We start from the raw sequence: 20,290 nt of genomic DNA, 5'->3' as shown, positions 1-20,290 counted from the left end.
TTCAAATTGAATAGAATCGAATTAAATCGAATCGGAATTGAATCGATTCTAGAAATCAGTGACGATACCCAGCCCTAGTGCCAGTGTCCGGCAGCCTCGCCTCTGTCAGTGCGCCCCAGGGTGGCTGTGGCTACAATGTAGCTTGCCATCACCTGTGTGTGAATGTGTGTGTGAATGGGTGGATGACTGGATGTGTAAAGCGCTTTGGGGTCCTTAGGGACTAGTAAAGCGCTATACAAATACAGGCCATTTACCATTTATATTTACATATTTACAGTTACTGGAACACCAATACTGGGTCGCAGACCCAGTACAGTGACAGTTTCAGTGTAAGTCAGTGTCTTTTGGTCTGCAACAACAGCAGAACAGAGTTTTAAGTCTTTTGAAGAAGCCATTTTTCTTCTTCTTATTGAGCTGAAGGTCTTTGGACTTCATACTGGGTTCAGGAAAAGGTTCCTCACAGGGAACATCAGGAACTGACCCAATTTCCGAAAGAGATCCTTTGATCTCAAGATCTTCGCCGTTAAGACTGGATTTGGACTCTGCAAAGGGTTCCTCACAGGGAACGTCAGCCACTGCAACACTTTCTGAAATAGGCCCTTTGATCGTAAGGTCTTCAGCCCTCAGACTAGATAAACTTTCAGCAAGAAGTTCCTTACCGGGAACATCAGGCTCTGGCACACTTTCTGAAAGAGGTCCTTCGCTCTTAAGGTCTTGATAACTCCGACTGGATGCCCTTTCAGCAAGAACTTCCTCACAGAGAACGTCAGGCGCTGGAACACTTTCTGAAAAAGATCCTTCGGCTAGTGGAACATCTGCCATTGAAAGACCGTCAGAGGAGCGTTCTTCATTTGTGTTCTTCACATCAGGAAGAGTTGAAGGGGGCTCAAACATTTCAGATATCCGGATCATTGCTACATCAGCAATGGTCTTAAGCAACACTGGTGCAAAGTTTGCAATTTTGATCGACAGAATTTCTTGAGGAAATTTGTGTCTGATCTCCGTCAGGATGCTGTCGACCATATTGTCTCGGATGGAGCGGGTGAAGATGGCCTGTGTTTCAATCGCCGTGAGGCTCTTGGAGACATGATCCAAAGTGGCCTTGATGACACTTGTGGATAGGATGCTTAGAGTCTGGGAGGCCATGTTTAGGAGCGGACGAGGAGGAAGCTCCCAGAAGCCCTGGAGAACTACCTCGATCACTACCTCCTGCACGGTGAGCATTTTGGTGTTACGCTGTTCTTGCTGCGTCTTTTTCAGGACTTTAATGTAGTCCTTCACCATGCTGAGGAGTTTAGGTGTTCTGTAGAAAAACATTATAAGAATGATCTTTTAAACATATTCAAAGCATCACTTAAATATTGAAACACTGTAGCTGGACTGTTAACCCTATAATGCCCTTTGTATCATACTTACATCACTTGTATCATACTTTGTATCATATATACATGAGTTTCTGAGACCTCAATCTCATCAACATGATCAATACTTGCCATAATTTCAAAATGTTAGGGACAAAACTCTTTTTTTTGTCTAAAGTTAACATTGTTGTTAACAGGAAGTTGCCAAAAACACCCAATGTATCAAATGCTATATAAAAAAATATAATAAATACATAATAAAAGTATATCATACACAACATGACATAGCAAAAAAACAAATTTGTGGATTTTGTTTAAAGGGTTAATAAACATCTCAGTTCCAAAAAATCAGAATTTTCTGGTTATTTTTTTGATGGGTTAATAACTGTATATTACTGAAATTTATGGCCTCTGGGAACTGAAGAAGCATTCTAGCTTGAAATTCAACGTCCCTCATTTTATTGATGACGTTCACCGCCCATACCTGAAACAGAAAACACATTTACAGTGCAGTTATGTTTAAAGGTTATGTGAACATAATGAAAAAAAGAAATTTCCAAATGAATACAAGTCTTGTGAGTTTTCTAGTCTTACCAGCCTTAGAAGAGGTTTGGCTTCCTCTTCTTCAGATTCCTCTAATTCAAACTCCCATAGCCTTCAAAATAAAACTACAGAATTTATAACAGTAAAATAATAATAAAAAACATACAAACCAAAAATCAAGTGTGTCATTTTTTTTTTTTTTTTTACAAACAACTGACCAATCAACTGGAATATATAACTTTTTTTTAAAAGTTTTTTTAAGCTGTTAACAATGGTGGACTCTCACCACATTTCACCATGTAAAAAAACCCCCCAAAAATCTAATCCTTCTTTGTTTTAATATTTTATACGCTTTGAATTTTTCCCCTATTTCTGGATCTGCACTGATTGCTGTAGCACACTGTGTAGCAAACAATGAAAGTTTCTGTCCCTGCTTGTTTTTTTCTGTTTCTTTATACCTCTCAGGTGCAACAAAGAATAGCTCAGCAATTGGAGCAGTTGCCACAATCGTGTTCCAGTCCACTCCCGGATGTTTAAAGGCAGCAGACATGGTGCCTCCTTGTTTGAACAGCCTCAAAATCTTGTTATACTGGGTGACCACTTGCTTAGGATTGTGGACTGCAATTGAGAGAACATAATCATTAATGTAATGTAATAGTGTAGTAACGTACCACACCGCATGAAAAATCAAACTGTTGAGTTAATCACTTTACCTCTTGTTCTTTGTTTTTGGTCATGTTTCTTTGCCCTTCTTCCTCTTCTTCCTGTCTTTATCTGCACTGAAAAAAATGTTTTTTTGGCCCTGTAATTATTATTTCAATTAGCTATATAAATTTTACAAAAAATTACAAATTCAGTGCTATTACTTTAAAATAGCAGTTTTTCTTGTAGTGCATTACTTGAGGATTGTTTGTAATTATGTGTCCTCAGTTTTGTATGTAAATTGAATCATTCGATCCAAGTAATATTCACTAAACCAATTCATTGGCTTAATTAGTTGATATTTCCAAGTAAAATGTAATGGAGTGACATCAGTGAATATGGCCACCTTCTCTGCATTCGGAGCATGACGTCAAAGCCCCTCCCCACATTTGAGCGGTCTTTCTTCAGACATACCATGGTCCACATTTCGACGGTTGGCAGACTTGACGGAAACGGGAAGAAGTAGAACCATGAATGTAAGTTTTAAGCGGAACAAACTTTGTACGTTCCTGTTGGCTCACCTACTTAAGTCAGTTTCTCCGCACTGAAAGAAGCTGCGCTAGCAAATAGTGTATTTTCCTGCTAGACTTGCTGACTAACTTTCCTGGCAGGAGGTATGTCCAGAATTTCCCACAGCACTTTACAGCTTAGATGGCCACCTAAACAACACACGCCTGCTGCCTTAACTAATGTCTTTGTGAATAAAACGACCACGGTCCAGTTTAAAATAATTGCTGCACAGCTGCCATGAGGTGTATTTTGAAAAATAACAAAACAAAAAACGATATACGCACTCGATTTCACTCAAGTCTTCATATTGACCTGTTTTAAATTTGCCACCGAACTAACATATGTAAAAAATAATAATAATAAAAAAAAAAAATTAATATCAGTGTGCATCCTTGAGTTAGTAGAAATTAGTTGAAAAGCATATAGATAACCTATTTTCTTTTTTTTTCTTTCTTTTTTTTTACAGAACATAGGACCTTCTGACTGCTAATTTGAACTCCACAAGGTAAGATCAAATTAGTAACGATTAGGTTTAACTTGTCACATAATTTGTCTGTTTAAGGTGCCACAACATGAGATGGATGTGTAAGATATGTAGCTTTGAGTCAGAGAAGAGGTTGGGATTGTTAAAACACTACAGACTAAAGCATGGAAATGGTGGTCGCAGCCAGTCAGTCCCTTGTCTTCACACTGATTGCCCTCCTAAGTAAGTCTTTTCAAGAAAACACATTTGAAGGTGAAAAAAAAACTGAAAATGACTTTAAGTACCAGACATTTCGTGATGGATCTCACTATCAAAACAACAAGTTTTTCTCTGTAGAGGAGAACAGAGTGAGTCTCATCCTGTACGTTGATGACTTTGAGGTATGTAATCCTCTTGGGACATCTCGAAAAAAGCACAAAGTCACAGCTGTCTATTGGGTGTTGGGAAACATTCCGGTGCAGTTACGTTCCACATTGACATTAATCTACCTTGCAATTCTGTGTAAGGCTGAAGACACCAAGCAGTTTGGATTCCAGCGAGTTTTAGAGCCACTGTTAACAGATATCCAAAGCTTGGAGAAAGATGGTCTTTTTGTTCCAGCGTTAGGGAAAGCCATTAAAGGGACTGTGGTCAGTGTGGTGGCAGATAATTTGGGGGCGCACTCTGTGGCAGGATTTGTCAAAAGCTTTGCAGGGTCATACATCTGCCGGTTTTGTGTTGGGGAGCGATCCAAGTTTCAGTCCAATGAAGTGAGATTTGGGTCTTTTCATCAAAGAACCAAAGATCAACATACACTGCATGTACAGACAGCTGTGTCTAGTCCAGATCACCCTCATTGTTATGGTGTAAAAAAACAGTGTGCATTGTCAGAAAAACTTGAGCATTTTCATGTTACATCTGGTTACCCTCCAGATGTTTTACATGATCTGCTGGAGGGCATTGTTCCAGTGGAACTGGCTTTGGCATTTGATAACTTGATCAAGAAAAAATATTTTTCTCTCATGGAACTGAATGATGCCATTTCCAATTTCCCATACAAGTGGAGTGATAAAACAAATCGCCCTAATCTCATTCCTGCTAACTTTTCAACTCGAAAATCAGTAGGGGGCAACGCACATGAAAATTGGTGCTTATTACGTCTTTTGCCTCTGATTATAGGTTTAAAAGTACCCCAACAAGAGCCTGTATGGCAGATGCTGATGACACTGAAAGACATTGTGGACCTTGTCATGTCTCGAGCCCATACTGAAGAAAGCATTTGCTATCTTGACAGCATCATTTCAGAACACCGAAGCAGATTCCTTGATGTTTTCCCCCAACATAAGCTCATTCCCAAGCACCATTTCCTTGAGCACTATCCTCAGCTCATTCGGGAATTTGGCCCCCTAGCTGCCCTCTGGACAATGAGATTCGAGGCCAAACACAGCTTTTTCAAGAAGGTGGTAAGACACACTGGTTGTTTCAGGAATATTTTGCTGTCTCTTGCAAATAAGCACCAGTTCATGGTTCCATATCATCAATCACATTCTGTCAAACCATCACTTGCAGTCACAAAAACAACAGAGGTCTCTTTAGATGTGCTTAAGGATGATCTAAAAGACCTGGTGAAATGCAGATTCCCTGCTGTTACAGCTGTGCATGTTGCCAATAATGTGTGCAGTTTAGGCACCAACTATGCAATGGGAATGTTGTTGTGTTGTGGTTCCACTGCAGGACTGCCTGACTTTTCTAAAGTGTTACAGATAATGGTGATTTGTAACAAACTGACTTTTTTCGTGAGACAACAAAATACATGGTACAATGAACATCTGAGGAGTTATGAGCTGGAGAACACAGGGAGTGTGCAGTTACTTGAGCAAAGAGAGCTTAAAGATTTTTATCCTTTGGCTTCATACACCCTTGCAGGAAGACGCCTGACAACTTTAAAGCACCACATTTGCCAATCCTTTTGAAATGTGAGGAGAGAAGCTTGTGAATAAATGTCTGTATTTCTCTTCTGTTGTTGCAGATATGGCACCCTTAGCGAAACTGCGGATAATTTTTGGGGAGGATGATGTCCACAAACTACTTTTACCTGCAGGCATCCCAAGCACACTTCAGGACCTCAATGATGTTCTTCGAGAGACATTTGATATTACAGGACCATTCACTGTTATGTACCAGGACATGGATTTCGATGGTCAGTTCTTCACTTTGACCTCGATTGAGGAAGTACAAGATAAAGCTAACCTCAAAGTAGTAAAAACTGAACCAGTAATCTTAAGTCTCACTACTGTGGACATGTCAGAAGTCGAATCTCCAGTTCCACTATCTACAGAAGCAAGCTCCTGCTCATCTGTATGCGACACAATCCTGTTGTCCTCCCCAGATGAGAGTGGACCATCCTACAGGTCTAAGCCATGGCCATTTAAGTTTGAAATACCAGACTTCTCTTATGATACAGACCTTGCACTGGAAGCAGGAAAGCAAGCTTATGAAAATGATGGCACACTTTTGAACAACCCAAGCGTAACTAGTAGCATTCTTGAGAAGCTTGCAGAGACTATATTTGGCTTCACAGCATATCCAACTGGTGTCCAGATTTTAGCTGTTGCTGAAGCCTTGGTAGCAAAATACCCATGCCTCAAAATAGCCAGGGTCTTTTAATGGCCTATATGGTTGGCAACAGAGGATAAAGTATAAAATGGGCAACTACAGGGCAAAGTTAAGAGGTCGCCAATTAGCCATTCCAGAGCTCAAGGTGAACACACTGAAGAGACGATGCTCCAGTGAAGAGGGTTCACTTAAAGGCTTTAAAAGGGCCAAAAAAGCTGAAGTCAACTATCTGCCACCACTGCCATTCGGTGAGACTGAGGAAACCTTAGAGATGGAGAGACTAGATTTGCTGAAGGAAATGAAGAAGAAGAACAATGAGAGGGCAATTAATGAGAAAATGGAGAAGTCTTTCGCTATGAGAAGAAAAGAGGTTGTCAAGGATTGCCCCGCAATCCAAGACCTCTTAGAGAGGTGGCCTTCTCTGTTCTGTGAAAATCAGGTAAATCCAGTTCTTGTTCATGCAGCAACTAAGTGTATGTGAGATCTCATGAGTCATCTTTGACATGATTTTGTGTTTTATCTCTCATTTCAGATCAAAGAGGAGTTTAAGTGAATAACCACAATTCATCTGGAGCGAACGTTTTTGTCCAGATTGGACGGGTACACCACCAAACTCCTGGAGATATTTCGAAGGAAGGGCGGGACTGCAGGGACCAAAATAAAACCAATGTTGGACTCACTGAATAAGGTAAAATTTTAAATTATTTTAATTACATAATCTGATGGAAAAGATGAGGTCATACACACTGAGAATGTATCACTCTTATTTAAAGGACAAGTTTGTTATTTTAAACTTAAAGCTTTGTTTTCAGATTGTTTATGATGAAATCGAACGATTTTGATTGAAATTTGGACACATGCTGCTGGCCCAAGCTTTTTTGGTTTCTGTGGTAGCCAGTGTTGGGACTAACGCGTTATTAAGTAACGCGTTACAGTAACTACGTTATTATTTTGGTAACGAGCACGGTAACTAGTTATTATGCCAAAATCAGGAACGCGATAGTCGTTACTGGGATTTAGATAGGGTCGTTACTCGTTACTTGGTGTGGTGGCTATCGCGGAGCTTCCACAGATTCAGTAACATTAGCAAGTGGTGGAGGCCAGCAGGTGGATGAGAGAAAGCAACACGTTCTCGGGCTGGAGAAAGAGGACGCAGAAGGAAAAGAGACCCGAGGCGGCCACCGGTCCAAGTGTGAACTGAACTTCAGGTAAGAAGTTATGACCTGCAGTCTCTCTGGGTCAGATATAAACCAAGTTTAGGTGGAGTTTATTTTCGTTGTGCTGACTTTTTCCGTACTGCGTGCTAGCTAGCATGACGCAGTTTCTATACAGCTGGGTGGGTGCTATGAAGTTAATGATGTTGAACTTTATTTTGTTCATAAGTTATTAGAGTTGTCAACCGTCCCGTCTGGTATTCAGAGAAAATATTACGCGTTTCTTATTGAGGTGAAAAGGAACAGTTTGTCCCGTAATTCATGTACAATGAAAAAGACACAAAGCTGGAGTTATTCTGTGTCTTTGCTGCACAGCTGCCTCTTCTTCTCTCATTCTCCCCCCTCCCTCTCCCGTTTCTACTTCAATCATGAAAACTGATCAGTGATCAGCTGATCGGCTCTCTTGTTTGTTTATCGCCCACTTTGCGCCGAAAGAGGAAACCAGCGGATGTCGCGCTAAACAACAGCAGCACATTTAAGCTTGATCAGCTGTTGTTAGAATTTAATATTAATTTCTAGTATCAGCTGATGTTTGCTGGAGCCACAGCTGCAAAAAAGCTGCTGGTCATGATATGGTTTGGTTATCTGGTGAGAGGGAAACATGAAGATGAAACCAGGAGATGTCCTTACTGAATCATCAGAGCTGAACAGGTGATGGAGAAACAGGTTTACCTTTTAGGTGACATGAATGAGTTGAAGGGAAGTTATGAACTGTTTCTGAGAGACAAATAACACCAGGATCCTTTTTTAGGTAGCTGACAGCTGGTAACTGTGCAGGTGCGGATCTAGCAAAGTGTTGCCAGGGGGCCATGTAGGGCATTAACAGGGAGAGGTGGGCACAAAGAAATACTTTTCTATCTTATTCTCATTTAAAATGTCTAGCTTTTAAAAAATAATTATCTGAATCTTACAACAAACGATTGATAGATTGATGCATATATACCATCAAAACAGTGTACATCACTGTCACAACAGCGTTTGTTTTCATTCAAATGCTTTATAATTTTTCCTATAATTTTTCCTAGTCAAAATGTCCGGGCCAATTTTCTGTCCCAGTCCAGCCCTGTATGCAGCTCATCTGCAGTCTGGTGTTGCCTACATCTTCCTATTCAGAAGGCAGAATTTCCGAGTTCTGAGTACAATCGAAAGCACCACGACTGCAGTTTTTGTGTTGGATGTAAAAGGCGCACATGACGCTGTGACGTAGGCTAGAATCATGGCAGCAGTCAATGACGGTCCAGGCGTGGGATTTCTCTCGTGGAAATATGCACATTATCTTTTCTTGTCTATTGGTAGGTGGCACAGTGCACTTGTGGCAAGTAAACAAGCTAGAAGACTGGCAAAGTTATGGAAGCAACACATTAACAAGAGAATTCTGAGTAAAACCAAAGTTACTTTCCCTAGTAACTAGTTACTTTGAAAGTAACGAGTAACTTGAAGTAACTGAGTTACTTTTGAGAGAAGTAACTAGTAATGTAACTAAGTTACTATTTTAAAGTAACTTACCCAACACTGGTGGTAGCACACCCCCACCTCCACAATGGCTTCATACAAAGACGTGAAACTCACCGAGTGGTCAGGGGTGTTCACTGATATGTTCACACACAAATCGTTGCAAAAATGCTTTCCAACAGGTGTTTTACCATTTGTTGTAAAACTGGACCTATTTTTTCAAACGCCTTACACCTGTACATTCTTCCGCCGAGAGCTTGAATAATAGAATAGAATAGCGGCGGACTAATACCGTACATCACAGCACATCTAATACAAGTCAATGGAGTTGGACAAAAACTACAATAAAAACCAGTTGGAAAGTATCTTTTGCAGCGATTTTTGTGTGAACATATCAGTGAACACTTCTGACCACTCGGTGAGTTTCACGTCTTTGTAAACGACAGTTTTATGCGTTTTAGGAAGGATTGTTCCAGTGCACCTATGAAGCCATTGTGGAGGTGGGGGTGTGCTACCACAGAAACCAAAAAAGCTCGGGCCAGCAGCATGTGTCCAAATTTCAATCAAAATCGTTCGATTTCATCATAAACTGAAAACAGGGCTTTAAGTGTAAAATACTGAACTTGTCCTTTAATCTGATCAGTGTCTGTGTTGGCTGAAACTGTTCTCCTGATCCTGACACTGTGGCCACAATTAACAGTTTATGCACATGATTGTCTCTACAAGTGTATACAAACCTGTCATCTCTCCCTTAATATGCACTCAAAAGCAGAGAAATTTACAGAATTTTCAAAGTGACCCTCTGAGTGCAGCGAGATCCCTTCCTGCTGCCCATAGACTCCAATATATTTATTTCCCAAAATATTACTCTTGTGTGTGGGAATTCCTGTCCTTGACTGGTTAATATTGTGATATGAGGTACTGATATGTTGCAAAAAATTCATTTGCATGTCCAGTGATGAGGCAGAAAACTTTCCTCACTGGGCAGAGACAGTTTCTGGACCCACAGATTATGACATGCACTGGACTCTTGTCTTAACACACATCATTGAGAAATTCATGTTAAGTTGTACACTTCACAACGTTAGAATGTAGCTGCAGGCTTACATTCTCCATGGGTAACTTTCTGTTTACATCTGTATGTGCTGTTATGTATGTATGTTACATATGTTATGTTGTGTATTTTCTGCAATAAATTTTCTTTTTGGGTTTAATAGCATCATGTCGATGGCAGAAGGGACATTATCATTCGTTGCTTAGTTGAGTATCTTGGAGAGAGTGGAGAGGAGCTGATCAAAGACCATCAGGTATCTGATGATCATAATGACTGTATTAAAATTGTCTAACCTTATAATCTGGTCTTCACTTGTGATGATATATTGAAGGTCAAAGATTCTCTACACTCGTGATGTTTTTTAAAAAAGACTCAAGATTAATATTTTCAATCAGGCTTTTAACTAATTTCTTAAATCTTTATGCTCTTACCCTTTATTTTTTAAATCATATTTAATCTTTATCTTATCTGCCTTAAACTTTAACTTGCCTTTTGTCTGGTTTTTTTCTGACTATTTAACGATCACTTATTAACTTTATTTTATGAGCAAAAGAGTATTTAATTTGATTATACCTTTATAACCTATTTGAATGATTTAATGGTTCTGGTCTACCAACATGCATGGGTTTTCCCATGGACAGCTCCAGGCTGGATGGCCCCCAAAAGTGATTTTCTTTGTCTCAGGGTCAGCCTCTGTGAAGCACGTTCTGTAACTTTACGTATGAAAAGTGCCATATGAATATTGTTTGATTTGAGTATACTAAATTGGGTATACCTCTTTTTTATTTTTACATTTTTTTTTCTCTTAACCTTTTCTTTTACTTGGAATCTATTCTAGTTATTTCTAATTGTGGTTTGTTTGTTTTCACAGGAGGACGTCAGCCAAGAAGCATTGAAAGAGGACTGCAGTAATCACATGATGAAGATCATCGTAATCCATCCCAATGTGGCACAGGAAAACCAAGATCCTGTGAACGTGTCGGTCATCATTGAGGGGACAGAAATTCTGGAGGACTGCGGAAGTGTGACAAACGATTGCCTCCTGCTCATGGGTGTCATCTATGCTGTCAACTTAAGTTACCCACTGAAACTGAAATATACGTTTGAGGTATTTCAGAAGCTGTTTCTTGAGCTTGACATCCTTAAAATGTCACCAAAGGTCCAGTCTCTCCACAAGAAACTTTTAGTGTGAGTGTTCCAGTGTTATTTGTGCTTTTGTCCAGCACAATTAATTTGTTTGCATTTTGTCTGTTTTCTGACAGTAATTTCAAATGTTGCTCAGTTTTATACAAGTTCTTTCTGTCCTGAACGTTCTGAGAATGTCTGCAAAGGTAGTGATTGCAACTGTTAATGGACAGAGTTGATGTATGTGTTCTGAAAGTTGATTAGAAGAAAGGGGACAGTGCACACTGAGTTTTTGAATAGCATGTTGTTGTTTTTTTGTATATGTGTATATGCTCTGTTTTGAAATTTGCGATCAAGAAGTTCTATGGCCATGTTTTTTGTGGTTATAATGTTATGTAGATATTTTAAATATATCTATGCCATTTCAACTGTGAAATAAAAGTGTCTCTTAAGCTGCAAATATTTGTTTTAGAAAATATTGATTTATTATTTAATAGAATAATATTTATTCAATTTGATTAATATTAACTAGTACATTCATAATAAATATTACTTAATAATTACATAGAATATAACAAAGAAAAGATGAGTAAGAAACACAAAGAAATATCAGCAATGTTCACTTGGGTTTTGTAATTGGATGCAATGGTATTCTGAGTAAAAGTTACAACCTGTAGATGAGTATTGCCAGTGCAATTTACTTGTGTATTTCACATAAAAAATAGATGGTTCTAGTAAGTAAATATTACTTAGAAATAGCCCGAGTAAAGATTACAAGCACTTTCTGTGTGGAAAAAGTTGCCTAGCTTTTTTTAAGTAAATGTCACTCCAATTTTTTTTCAGTGTGATAAAGTTGTGCTCATGGAGGAGTCAGAACTCTCACTAAAAGACCCATCAGAGGAAAGTGAAGATATGCTCAATACCTTACTGGAATCCTGGACAGAACTTGTGGGTTCCTTTGAGAGAGCTAGTATAACAGTTAAAAAGACAACACAGACAACTCTTGTGATTTTCTTCTGTCTGCTAGCTGTGCAGTTGGGGCAACAGTCACACCTAGAGAAAATTAAAAACAAAATGAGACTTGGCTACAAATAAAATTAATAAAACAAATACAATAATAATAATAATAATAATGTACACTTTGTAGACTTTAAATAACAGTAAAAGCATTACAGTGATTGATAAATAGCCTACAATGGTAACATTACAAACTATATTTAGTTATGTATTTAAAAACTGGCCAATTTGACTATAATTATATATTAACGTATTTCAAACATAGTGCATTAGAATTGTACAATGTAGAGCATTTATTGTGAATTCATATTGCATGCAGCAAAATAGCTAGAGAAGGACTGACAAACTAAATTACAAAAAGCACAATTATAAGTTACAGCCCAGAGTAACACCAAAGGCGATAATCCTCATTTAATCCTTGAGCCAAGCCACAAGAAACGACTAATAAAATAAACTGAACAGTGTCATGATCCTGGGTCCTTTTGACCCAGCGTTTTGTGTTTTCTCTTCTTGCGATTTTGGTTCTGTTCTTCTGTTTAGTGTTTACTCTGTTCTGCTCGTGTGTTCCTGTATCTAGTCCGCGTTTCTTAGTTTGTGTCCTTTCATGTGTGAGTTCCTGTTTTATTGTGAAGGTCTGCGTCTTATGTGTTTTCAGTTTGCCTCCCTAGTCTCGTCACGTTAATCACTCCCAGCTGTGTTCCCCACCTGTGTGTAATCTCCCTGTGTTCTCTGAGTGTATTTAAGTTGTGTCTTCTGTCCTAGTAGTTGCTGGTTCGTCTGTGTTGTTTCCCCTCGGTCTCCCTGCATCTCTCCATGCGTATTTCCCCGGACCTCCCTGCATCTTCGTTTCTGGTTTGTTTTGTTAGTTTTACCCAGTTTAGGTTCCAGTTCATGTTCCCAGTGCCTTTGTTGTTTGTATTTCCTTCGTTAATAAATACTCACCTGCACCAGAGCTGCCGCGTCCTGGTCCTAAATAATTCCACACGGCTTGCCCCGGCAAACCGTGACAGAACAGTGTTTTTGCCGATATCTAAAGCTTAAATGTAGCTCTAAGCTAAGCTAATTGCCTAATAGCAGCTAGCGAAAAGCTACCTGCTAATAGGCGGTGGGTGTTAGCAATGAAATAAGCTAATACAATGAGGTAAAAAAAATACTCACCACTGGTAACACCAACATCCATCTTGTCCACGTTATTATAGGGCTTTGGAGTTGACGTCACGCCGCAGTGCATTGTGGGATCGCGGCGCCATGTCAGAAGGCCACAAATCAAAACAAACACACTGTGTTGGAAGCGAGACTGCCAGAACCTTGCTTAAAATCAACGCAAAAGACAAAGGGCTGTATCGCGACCGATTGCACCCAGACGCCAAGAGATGGTACTTGGAAAAAATAGCATGCATCGGTAATGTGGACCCGTATGAAATAAGGCAGTGGAGTGGAAACCCAGACAGCCTACCGCCGTTGTCCTATCCCGATATCTTCGCTTACCCTGTCTGTGGAGTCAGCGCATACACGGCGAATCATTTTCGGAATTATAAATTCCTGGAGACACACATCTAGTTCACAAACGGTTGGGTACAAGATTTGGCCGTTTTTAAGCCTCCACGTTTTGAGTACGTTGACCATATGACCAAGATACAGACAGGTTGCCAGCTGTGCGTTGCCATGTAAATAGTTTGCATTTCATGTGTATGTACTTGCTAAGTACAGGTGAACAGATCTTGAATAAAAAAAAACCCATACTTTTCTTTTCTGTTTCATATTTCATATGCTGGTTTGCCTGCAATAATGCCAAATAATAAGCTACTCAGTCAACATGACGTGATTCTATAGCATCACACATTACGATGTTTTATCTAATTATCTATGACCTCAGCGCATTCGAAATACACTAAAAGCCTATTAAGAGAGATATGAATTTATTTAGAACTCACTGGAAAGAAAATGCTGCGAACAAACCAACAAAAAATTGGGGATGGCAGAGAACTCGATATCCGCTCATATCGGATACATGAAATCCCTCCCGTTGCCTCCAGGAGGGGAAACGATTAAAAGTGAGCCCATTTTCCAGCTTCTTGCCTTCCCTATCGTGTGATCTAACGTTGCAACCGACAACACAGCATGTACGAACCATAGCTGACGCTTCCGTGTACTTTCTTTGGCCTACTGTCATGGCGGGAGGGGGCGTGGCCCAGCTCCCGTGACATCACGCTCCAAAGCCCTATTCCCCCTTTTTGCCCAGGTTTGCATGCCGGATCGGTTTGGGCTTTCGTATTCATAGAGAAGCCATTAATCCAGCTTGATTATGACCTAGAGGTGAGAGGGCACAGCATCGCGGTCTCCTATTGGTCATGTAGGAAGCAGGAAGTAGCAAAAGCGCGGCTTCCTCTGTGGGCTTAACAACAAACTGGCTAAAAAATACGAAATCTCACGCAACTGAAAAATCTAATTAACGAGGAGATGTCGAAAAGAGGCGCACTGAATCTTATAAAATATCTTCAAAGAAAAAAGCTACTTAAAAGAAAAATAAAATGCAAAGTCTGCTAGCAGACTGGATGGAATGGAACTGAAGAAAAGGATGAACAACGGAGACCAATATGCTTGGTAAGATATCTATTTTAATTTTCATATTATGTTTTTAGACTCAACTCCATACAAAGTGACACACTTCGTGTAAAATTCATTATTATTATTATTATTATTATTATTATTTGTTTTCACACAAAAATTCTCCTTAAAACGAGCTAACAGGGAACCTCTTTAACATGTTCTATCCCTGCTAAACCTGACCTTACCCTCCTGTCATGTTAGTGCGTGTCTTCGCTCCTCTGTCCATGCAGAGGTGCATGGAGCACCTTGGACAAGGGGGATAAAAGCAGCAGTAACAGGGCACTAAGCCCCTGTGTGTGGTCTCATTTACAATGACTTGTACATACATACTTCTGTCATAAAATAAAGAAAAATCAGTAGCCCATTTTAAGTATATTAAAGTCAATTAACATAACATGTAATTGTCTGGCAAATTAAAGTAAGTGAAGTCAGTTAGATTATCACCTTAAAGACTTGTCATTAACATTACAACTACACAGAGTCCCTTTTATCACATTTTCCTATTATTTTTATATTTCTTATTTTCTTATTATCTAACATAACAAATATTTTCTTATTTGATAAAAAGACTCAATGGTAAATTGAAGGATAAATTTATAACAAAACAAGGAATGACAAAATTTGTATGCAAGTGCACATTAAGTTTAGTTTAAACAAATACTTATTACATATATTTAAACATACATGTTTCATGTTACTATTTTGAAAATAGGATCTGTCGTGGAGCAGCACATGGTGGACAAGTCAAACAAACCTCCGTCAGACACAAGGCCTATCTTGCGACTTGTGGAGAAAAGATCTCGAAGACATCTTGTTCCTGTGATTACCCTTCATGTCTGGATTGGTTCCTCAGTGATAAGTGATGAATGGCGGGCCTATCGTGTACTCCCAAATTTAGGGTATGAACACCATACTGTTAACCACACCAGGTGGTATGTTGACCCTCATACAGGTGCCCATACCCAACATCTGGAGAGAGCCTGGAGGTCTTACAAGGAGCAAATCTGGAGACTCGGGGGTAACAGAAATGATATACTACTGTCAGAACACCTTATAGTTATTGAGTGGCTCGTGTAACCCTGATATTCAGTGTTTATAAAACGTATGAAACTAGTATGTGTAGTACATGCAGAGTTTATAGTATTATATAGGGTATGTTAACCATCTACTTACCTTTTACCAATGATTTTGTATACCACTGAACATCCTGAAATGACTGGTTTGTAACTGATGCAGAGTAGTGTTTATAAATGATTAATCATGACATTAAAACATGACAACATGATTAATAAAAAGTGTTATACATTAGCTTATTCATCATGAACAAAGAGTTTAAAGCAGTGATTGTAAACTATTAATTGATGATGTGAAATACTTTGTAGATGCTGTAGAGATAATTAAGTAACCATTAACTAATGCTTAACAGATGATTAACTAATGCTTGATAGTGTGCAGTTATTATAAAGTGTTGACTTAACAGAAACATAAAAACATAACAAGTTGTCATCCATCCATCCAGTGGTTGGAGCCTATCCCAGCTAAAGATAAGACCCCCTGGAATATTGCTTACTATATGCTGATGTCCTTAAGGACCAAATATTAACAGCAAGCAAACATTTTCATATTACAGTAGTAGTAGCAGATAATAAGTATGTTTCTTCCTGTTAAAGGGGAGTTTTTTTCTTCCCACTGATGCCTAGTGCTTTTTTGTAGGGGGCAACTGATTGATATCTTTCCATAGTCCAGAAAAGAACAAAACATAACAGAACATCAATTTGAGTTATATGAAAGAGGATATGCAAGTTGAGAACTGAGCAGTATAAATCATTTTATTGCTATAACTCTAGAACACTTTAATATATTTGACACTGATAAATGCTTCAAAGACATTACAATAGAAAAACTAAAATAATGATGTAATGGCAATCAGATAAGGGCAAAAGCTGCTCCCAATGTGTCAATCATGTGAATATTAGCTAGAATATTAGTAGGAAAAAATAGCTGTATGAATTTTTGTATGAATGAGACATGTGGTATGAAGTACTTTGAGTGCTTAAGTACAGTAGAAAATACAAGAACCAGTCTATAACAGTGTCATGTTTATATTCTGTACAGCACATTATGGCAAAAGTTCTCATAGTATGAAATTTACCATCAGTATACTGTTAAATAACAATTTCACGATGGCATACGGGTGCTATTGGTTTGCTGTAGTCTTACAGGAAAAATATTATAAAACCAAATGGGGAATCTTGTTTTAATCATTTGCAAATGCGATCAACCATACTGGTGCAACATCTTTATAAGTAGGAAGAATGATAGCCAAATGACAAAATTAGACCCAAGTTAAAACTAACTGGAAATAAGATAAGATAAGATAAGATAACCTTTATTAGTCCCACACGTGGGAAATTTGTTTTGTCACAGCAGGAAGTGGACAGTGCAAAAGTTATGAGGCAAAAATTAGAATACAATAAGAATAAATACAGTACACAACTGTACAGAATAGAATAAAATAAAATACTATATACAGTAGAATAAAATAAAATAAATATACAATAAGATAAAAATAGAATACAAATACAAATACTATATACAACTGAGTAAAAATACAACGATGACAGAAAGGATTATTGCACTTAGTATATTGCATATGTATGGATGTGTGTGCTTGATCAGTTAAAGTCTTTATTATGGAGTCTGACAGCAGTGGGGAGGAAAGACCTGCGAAATCTCTCCGTCCCACACCGTGGGTGCCGCAGTCTCCCACTGAAGGAGCTGCTCAGTGCTGTCACAGTCTGCTGCATGGGGTGGGAGACGTTGTCCAACAGGGATGACAGCTTAGCCGCCGTTCTCCTGTCACTCACCACCTCCACTGGGTCCAGAGGGCATCCTAGAACAGAGCTGGCCCTTCGGATCACCCTGTTCAGTCTCTTCCTGTCCCCAGCAGAGATGCTGCCGCCCCAGCAGACCACGCCATAAAAGATAGCAGAAGCCACAACAGAGTCATAGAATTTCTTCAGGAGTGGGCCCTCCACTCCAAACGACCTGAGTCTCCGCAGCAGGTACAGCCTGCTCTGCCCTTTCCTGTAGAGGGCGTCTGAGTTATGAGTCCAGTCCAGTCTATTGTTCAGATGAACACCAAGGTACCTGTAGCTGTCCACAGCCTCAATGTCCATACCCTGGATGTTCAGTGGTTGCAGTGGAGAATGCTTGTGCCTGCGGAAGTCTACCACCAGTTCCTTGGTTTTACTGGCGTTGATCTGGAGGTAGTTCAGCTGGCACCAGTCCACAAAGTCTTGGGTCAGACCTCTGTACTCCTTGTCGTCCCCATCAGTGATGAGGCCGACTATTGCAGAGTCATCAGAGAACTTCTGCAGGAAGCACTGGGTGGAATTGTGGGAGAAGTCTGCAGTGTAGATGGTGAAGAGGAACGGAGCCAGAACCGTTCCCTGTGGGGCCCCCGTACTGCAGACGACCCTGTCCGACACACAGCCCTGAGTCCTCACATACTGTGGTCGGTCGGTGAGGTAGTCCAGGATCCAGGTAGTGAGGTGATGGTCCACTCCAGAGTTCACCAGCTTGTCCTTTAGAACCGAGGGAAGAATGGTGTTGAAGGCACTGGAGAAATCAAAGAACATGATTCTCACAGTGCTTCCAGCGGTCTCCAGGTGAGCGAGGGAACGATGTAGGAGGTGAATGACGGCATCATCCGCTCCAATGCCAGGCTGGTAGGCAAACTGAAGTGGGTCCAGTGATGAGCTTATTAGGCGCCGAAGCTGAGCCAGGACCAACCGCTCCAGGGTCTTCATCAGGTGGGATGTCAGAGCCACCGGCCTGTAGCTGTTGAGGTCCTTGGGGCGTGAAGTCTTTGGCACTGGTACAACACAGGAGGTTTTCCAGAGCTGTGGGACTCTTCCCAACCTCAGGCTCAGGTTGAAGAGGTGCTCCATCACCCCACACAGTTGGTCCGCGCAGGACCTGACGACCCTCGAGCTGATGCCATCTGGACCCGCTGCCTTCTTGCCATTAATCCTCCTCAGTTCCCTCCTAACCTGGGTGGTTGAGAGAGACAGGCTGGAGCCTTGTGTTGAGTGTGTATTGGATGCTGTTGTTGGGGGTGGTGAGGAGTGAGCAGGGTGAATAGAGGAGGTGTGAAGTGTCTGAGGTGGAACAGCAGCAGTGGGGGTGGGTGAGTCTGCAGCCGATGTTGCAGACTGCCTCATGGCTGAGTCAAATCTGTTGAAGAAATGATTCAGTTCATTTGCCCATCTCACATCCCTCCCAGGCAGAGAGTTCTGCTGTTTGTGGCCCGAGATGGTTCTGAGGCCTCTCCAGACTTCACCAACGTTGTTTTGTTGAAGCTGGTTCTCCATCTTCTATCCTTTAACATGGTTAATTTGAATTCACATGCATATTTTCAGTTTCATCTATCCCTTTTTTCCACTGGACCATGAACTTCCTGCCACAGTCTGACAGGCTCATTCCTTTGATAACATTCTCCTTGGCATTAGCAGAGGCAGCAGGTAACAGATAGTGAGTTGGCCCTCCTTGGTCATTAAACTAGGTGAAAAAAAGGTCAGTCACTTCCATCTGCCTGTTCACTATGGGGAACTGGCAATTATAGCTATGAGGGGTCATTTACCACTAGTTGCAGACACAGCTGCCTGAGAGAAGGCTGAATTTGTTGGTCAAATGTTTGGGTCATCCATCACTGGTGGCTGTCGGTCATCACAAAGAATTTATTTTTTGGGAAATAAAAAAAAATATAGCTCAAACATAATCTATAAAAAATGTCTGAACCTCCTGGCGTTGACTATAACGTCTTCATTTTATAGCTATAGCACATTAAAAATGAAAAAAAAAAAAAAAAGTTGACCCAAAGTGATTTAGAGACAGGCACATTCAAAGGGTCTCCAAAAAAAACACTTTCAAAGTATATGAAAAGCTGAAAGGTCCATTTTGTTGTTTTAACTAATTGTAAAATTAAAAATTGAAGTGATTTTGTGGTCATTAACATGGGTACAAATTTTGCAAACTGATTGTTTCAATTTTTAATTTAATTCATTTCAATTGATTTTTATTTATATAGCGCCAAATCATACAACAGTTGCCTCAAGGTGCTTTATATTGTAAGGTAAACTAATGAACTAGTTTTCAGCATCACTCTGAGACAGGATGTTTCTCATTTTAGAGATATTGCGCAAATGGAGGGTAGCAGATCTACATATTCACTGTAATATGTAGAAGCAGGAGGTCATTAGAGGTCATCCACATTTTTATATCTTTAAGACATTCCTGCAGTTTAACTAATTGGTGTGTGTAATCTATCTTGATGGATAGATAAAGTTGGGCATAATCTGCTTAGCAGAGAAACTGCATGCTATGCTTTTAATTATACTGCCAAGGTAAAGCATCCATAATGTAAACAGAATTGGTCCTAGCAGGGAATCCTGTGGAACTCCATAATTAACCTTAGTGCGTGAAGAGGACTCTCCATTAACATGAACAAACCCCATTGGCTCTGCTGGATGAACATTTGAACATTCGCTGCTAATTACCAGTGAATCTCTGGAGCCCAAAAAATGGTATTCAAAACAATCCTAGTTGAATTAAAAGCTAT

General features: G+C 39.9%; 1 protein-coding gene and 2 pseudogenes across 1 annotated transcript; 2 read left to right on the top strand and 1 right to left on the bottom strand.

The window, feature by feature from the left end:
• Nucleotides 1-324: 324 nt before the first annotated feature.
• Nucleotides 325-2,454, bottom strand: LOC146571118 (uncharacterized). Its single transcript, XM_085279561.1, has 4 exons — nt 2,363-2,454; nt 1,956-2,016; nt 1,748-1,845; nt 325-1,303 (listed from the first exon to the last, which is right to left on the bottom strand). The coding sequence occupies exons 1-4, from the start codon at nt 2,452-2,454 to the stop codon at nt 325-327; spliced, it is 1,230 nt and encodes a 409-aa protein (XP_085135687.1).
• A 3,957-nt stretch (nt 2,455-6,411) lies between these two features.
• Nucleotides 6,412-11,454, top strand: LOC146571117 (uncharacterized; annotated as a pseudogene).
• A 3,021-nt stretch (nt 11,455-14,475) lies between these two features.
• LOC146571116 (uncharacterized) lies at nt 14,476-15,744 on the top strand (annotated as a pseudogene).
• Nucleotides 15,745-20,290: the final 4,546 nt, after the last annotated feature.

Source organism: Mchenga conophoros, linkage group LG7 (assembly GCF_057382185.1).
Source record: "Mchenga conophoros isolate Kocher_MC1m ecotype Shallow Benthic linkage group LG7, M_conophoros_male_GT1.1, whole genome shotgun sequence".
NCBI lineage: Eukaryota > Metazoa > Chordata > Actinopteri > Cichliformes > Cichlidae > Mchenga > Mchenga conophoros.
This window is presented reverse-complemented; position numbering and strand designations above follow the sequence as displayed.

What these genes read in the sequence shown, in the direction of transcription:
- LOC146571118 (XM_085279561.1), bottom strand. Translation starts at nt 2,454, where the DNA reads ATGTCTGCTGCCTTTAAACATCCGGGAGTGGACTGGAACACGATTGTG. An exon ending in CCAAACCTCTTCTAAGGCTG is followed by an intron (nt 1,846 to 1,955) that starts GTAAGACTAGAA and finishes TTTCTGTTTCAG; the next exon opens with GTATGGGCGGTGAACGTCAT. An exon ending in ATAAATTTCAGTAATATACA is followed by an intron (nt 1,304 to 1,747) that starts GTTATTAACCCA and finishes GTTTTTCTACAG; the next exon opens with AACACCTAAACTCCTCAGCA.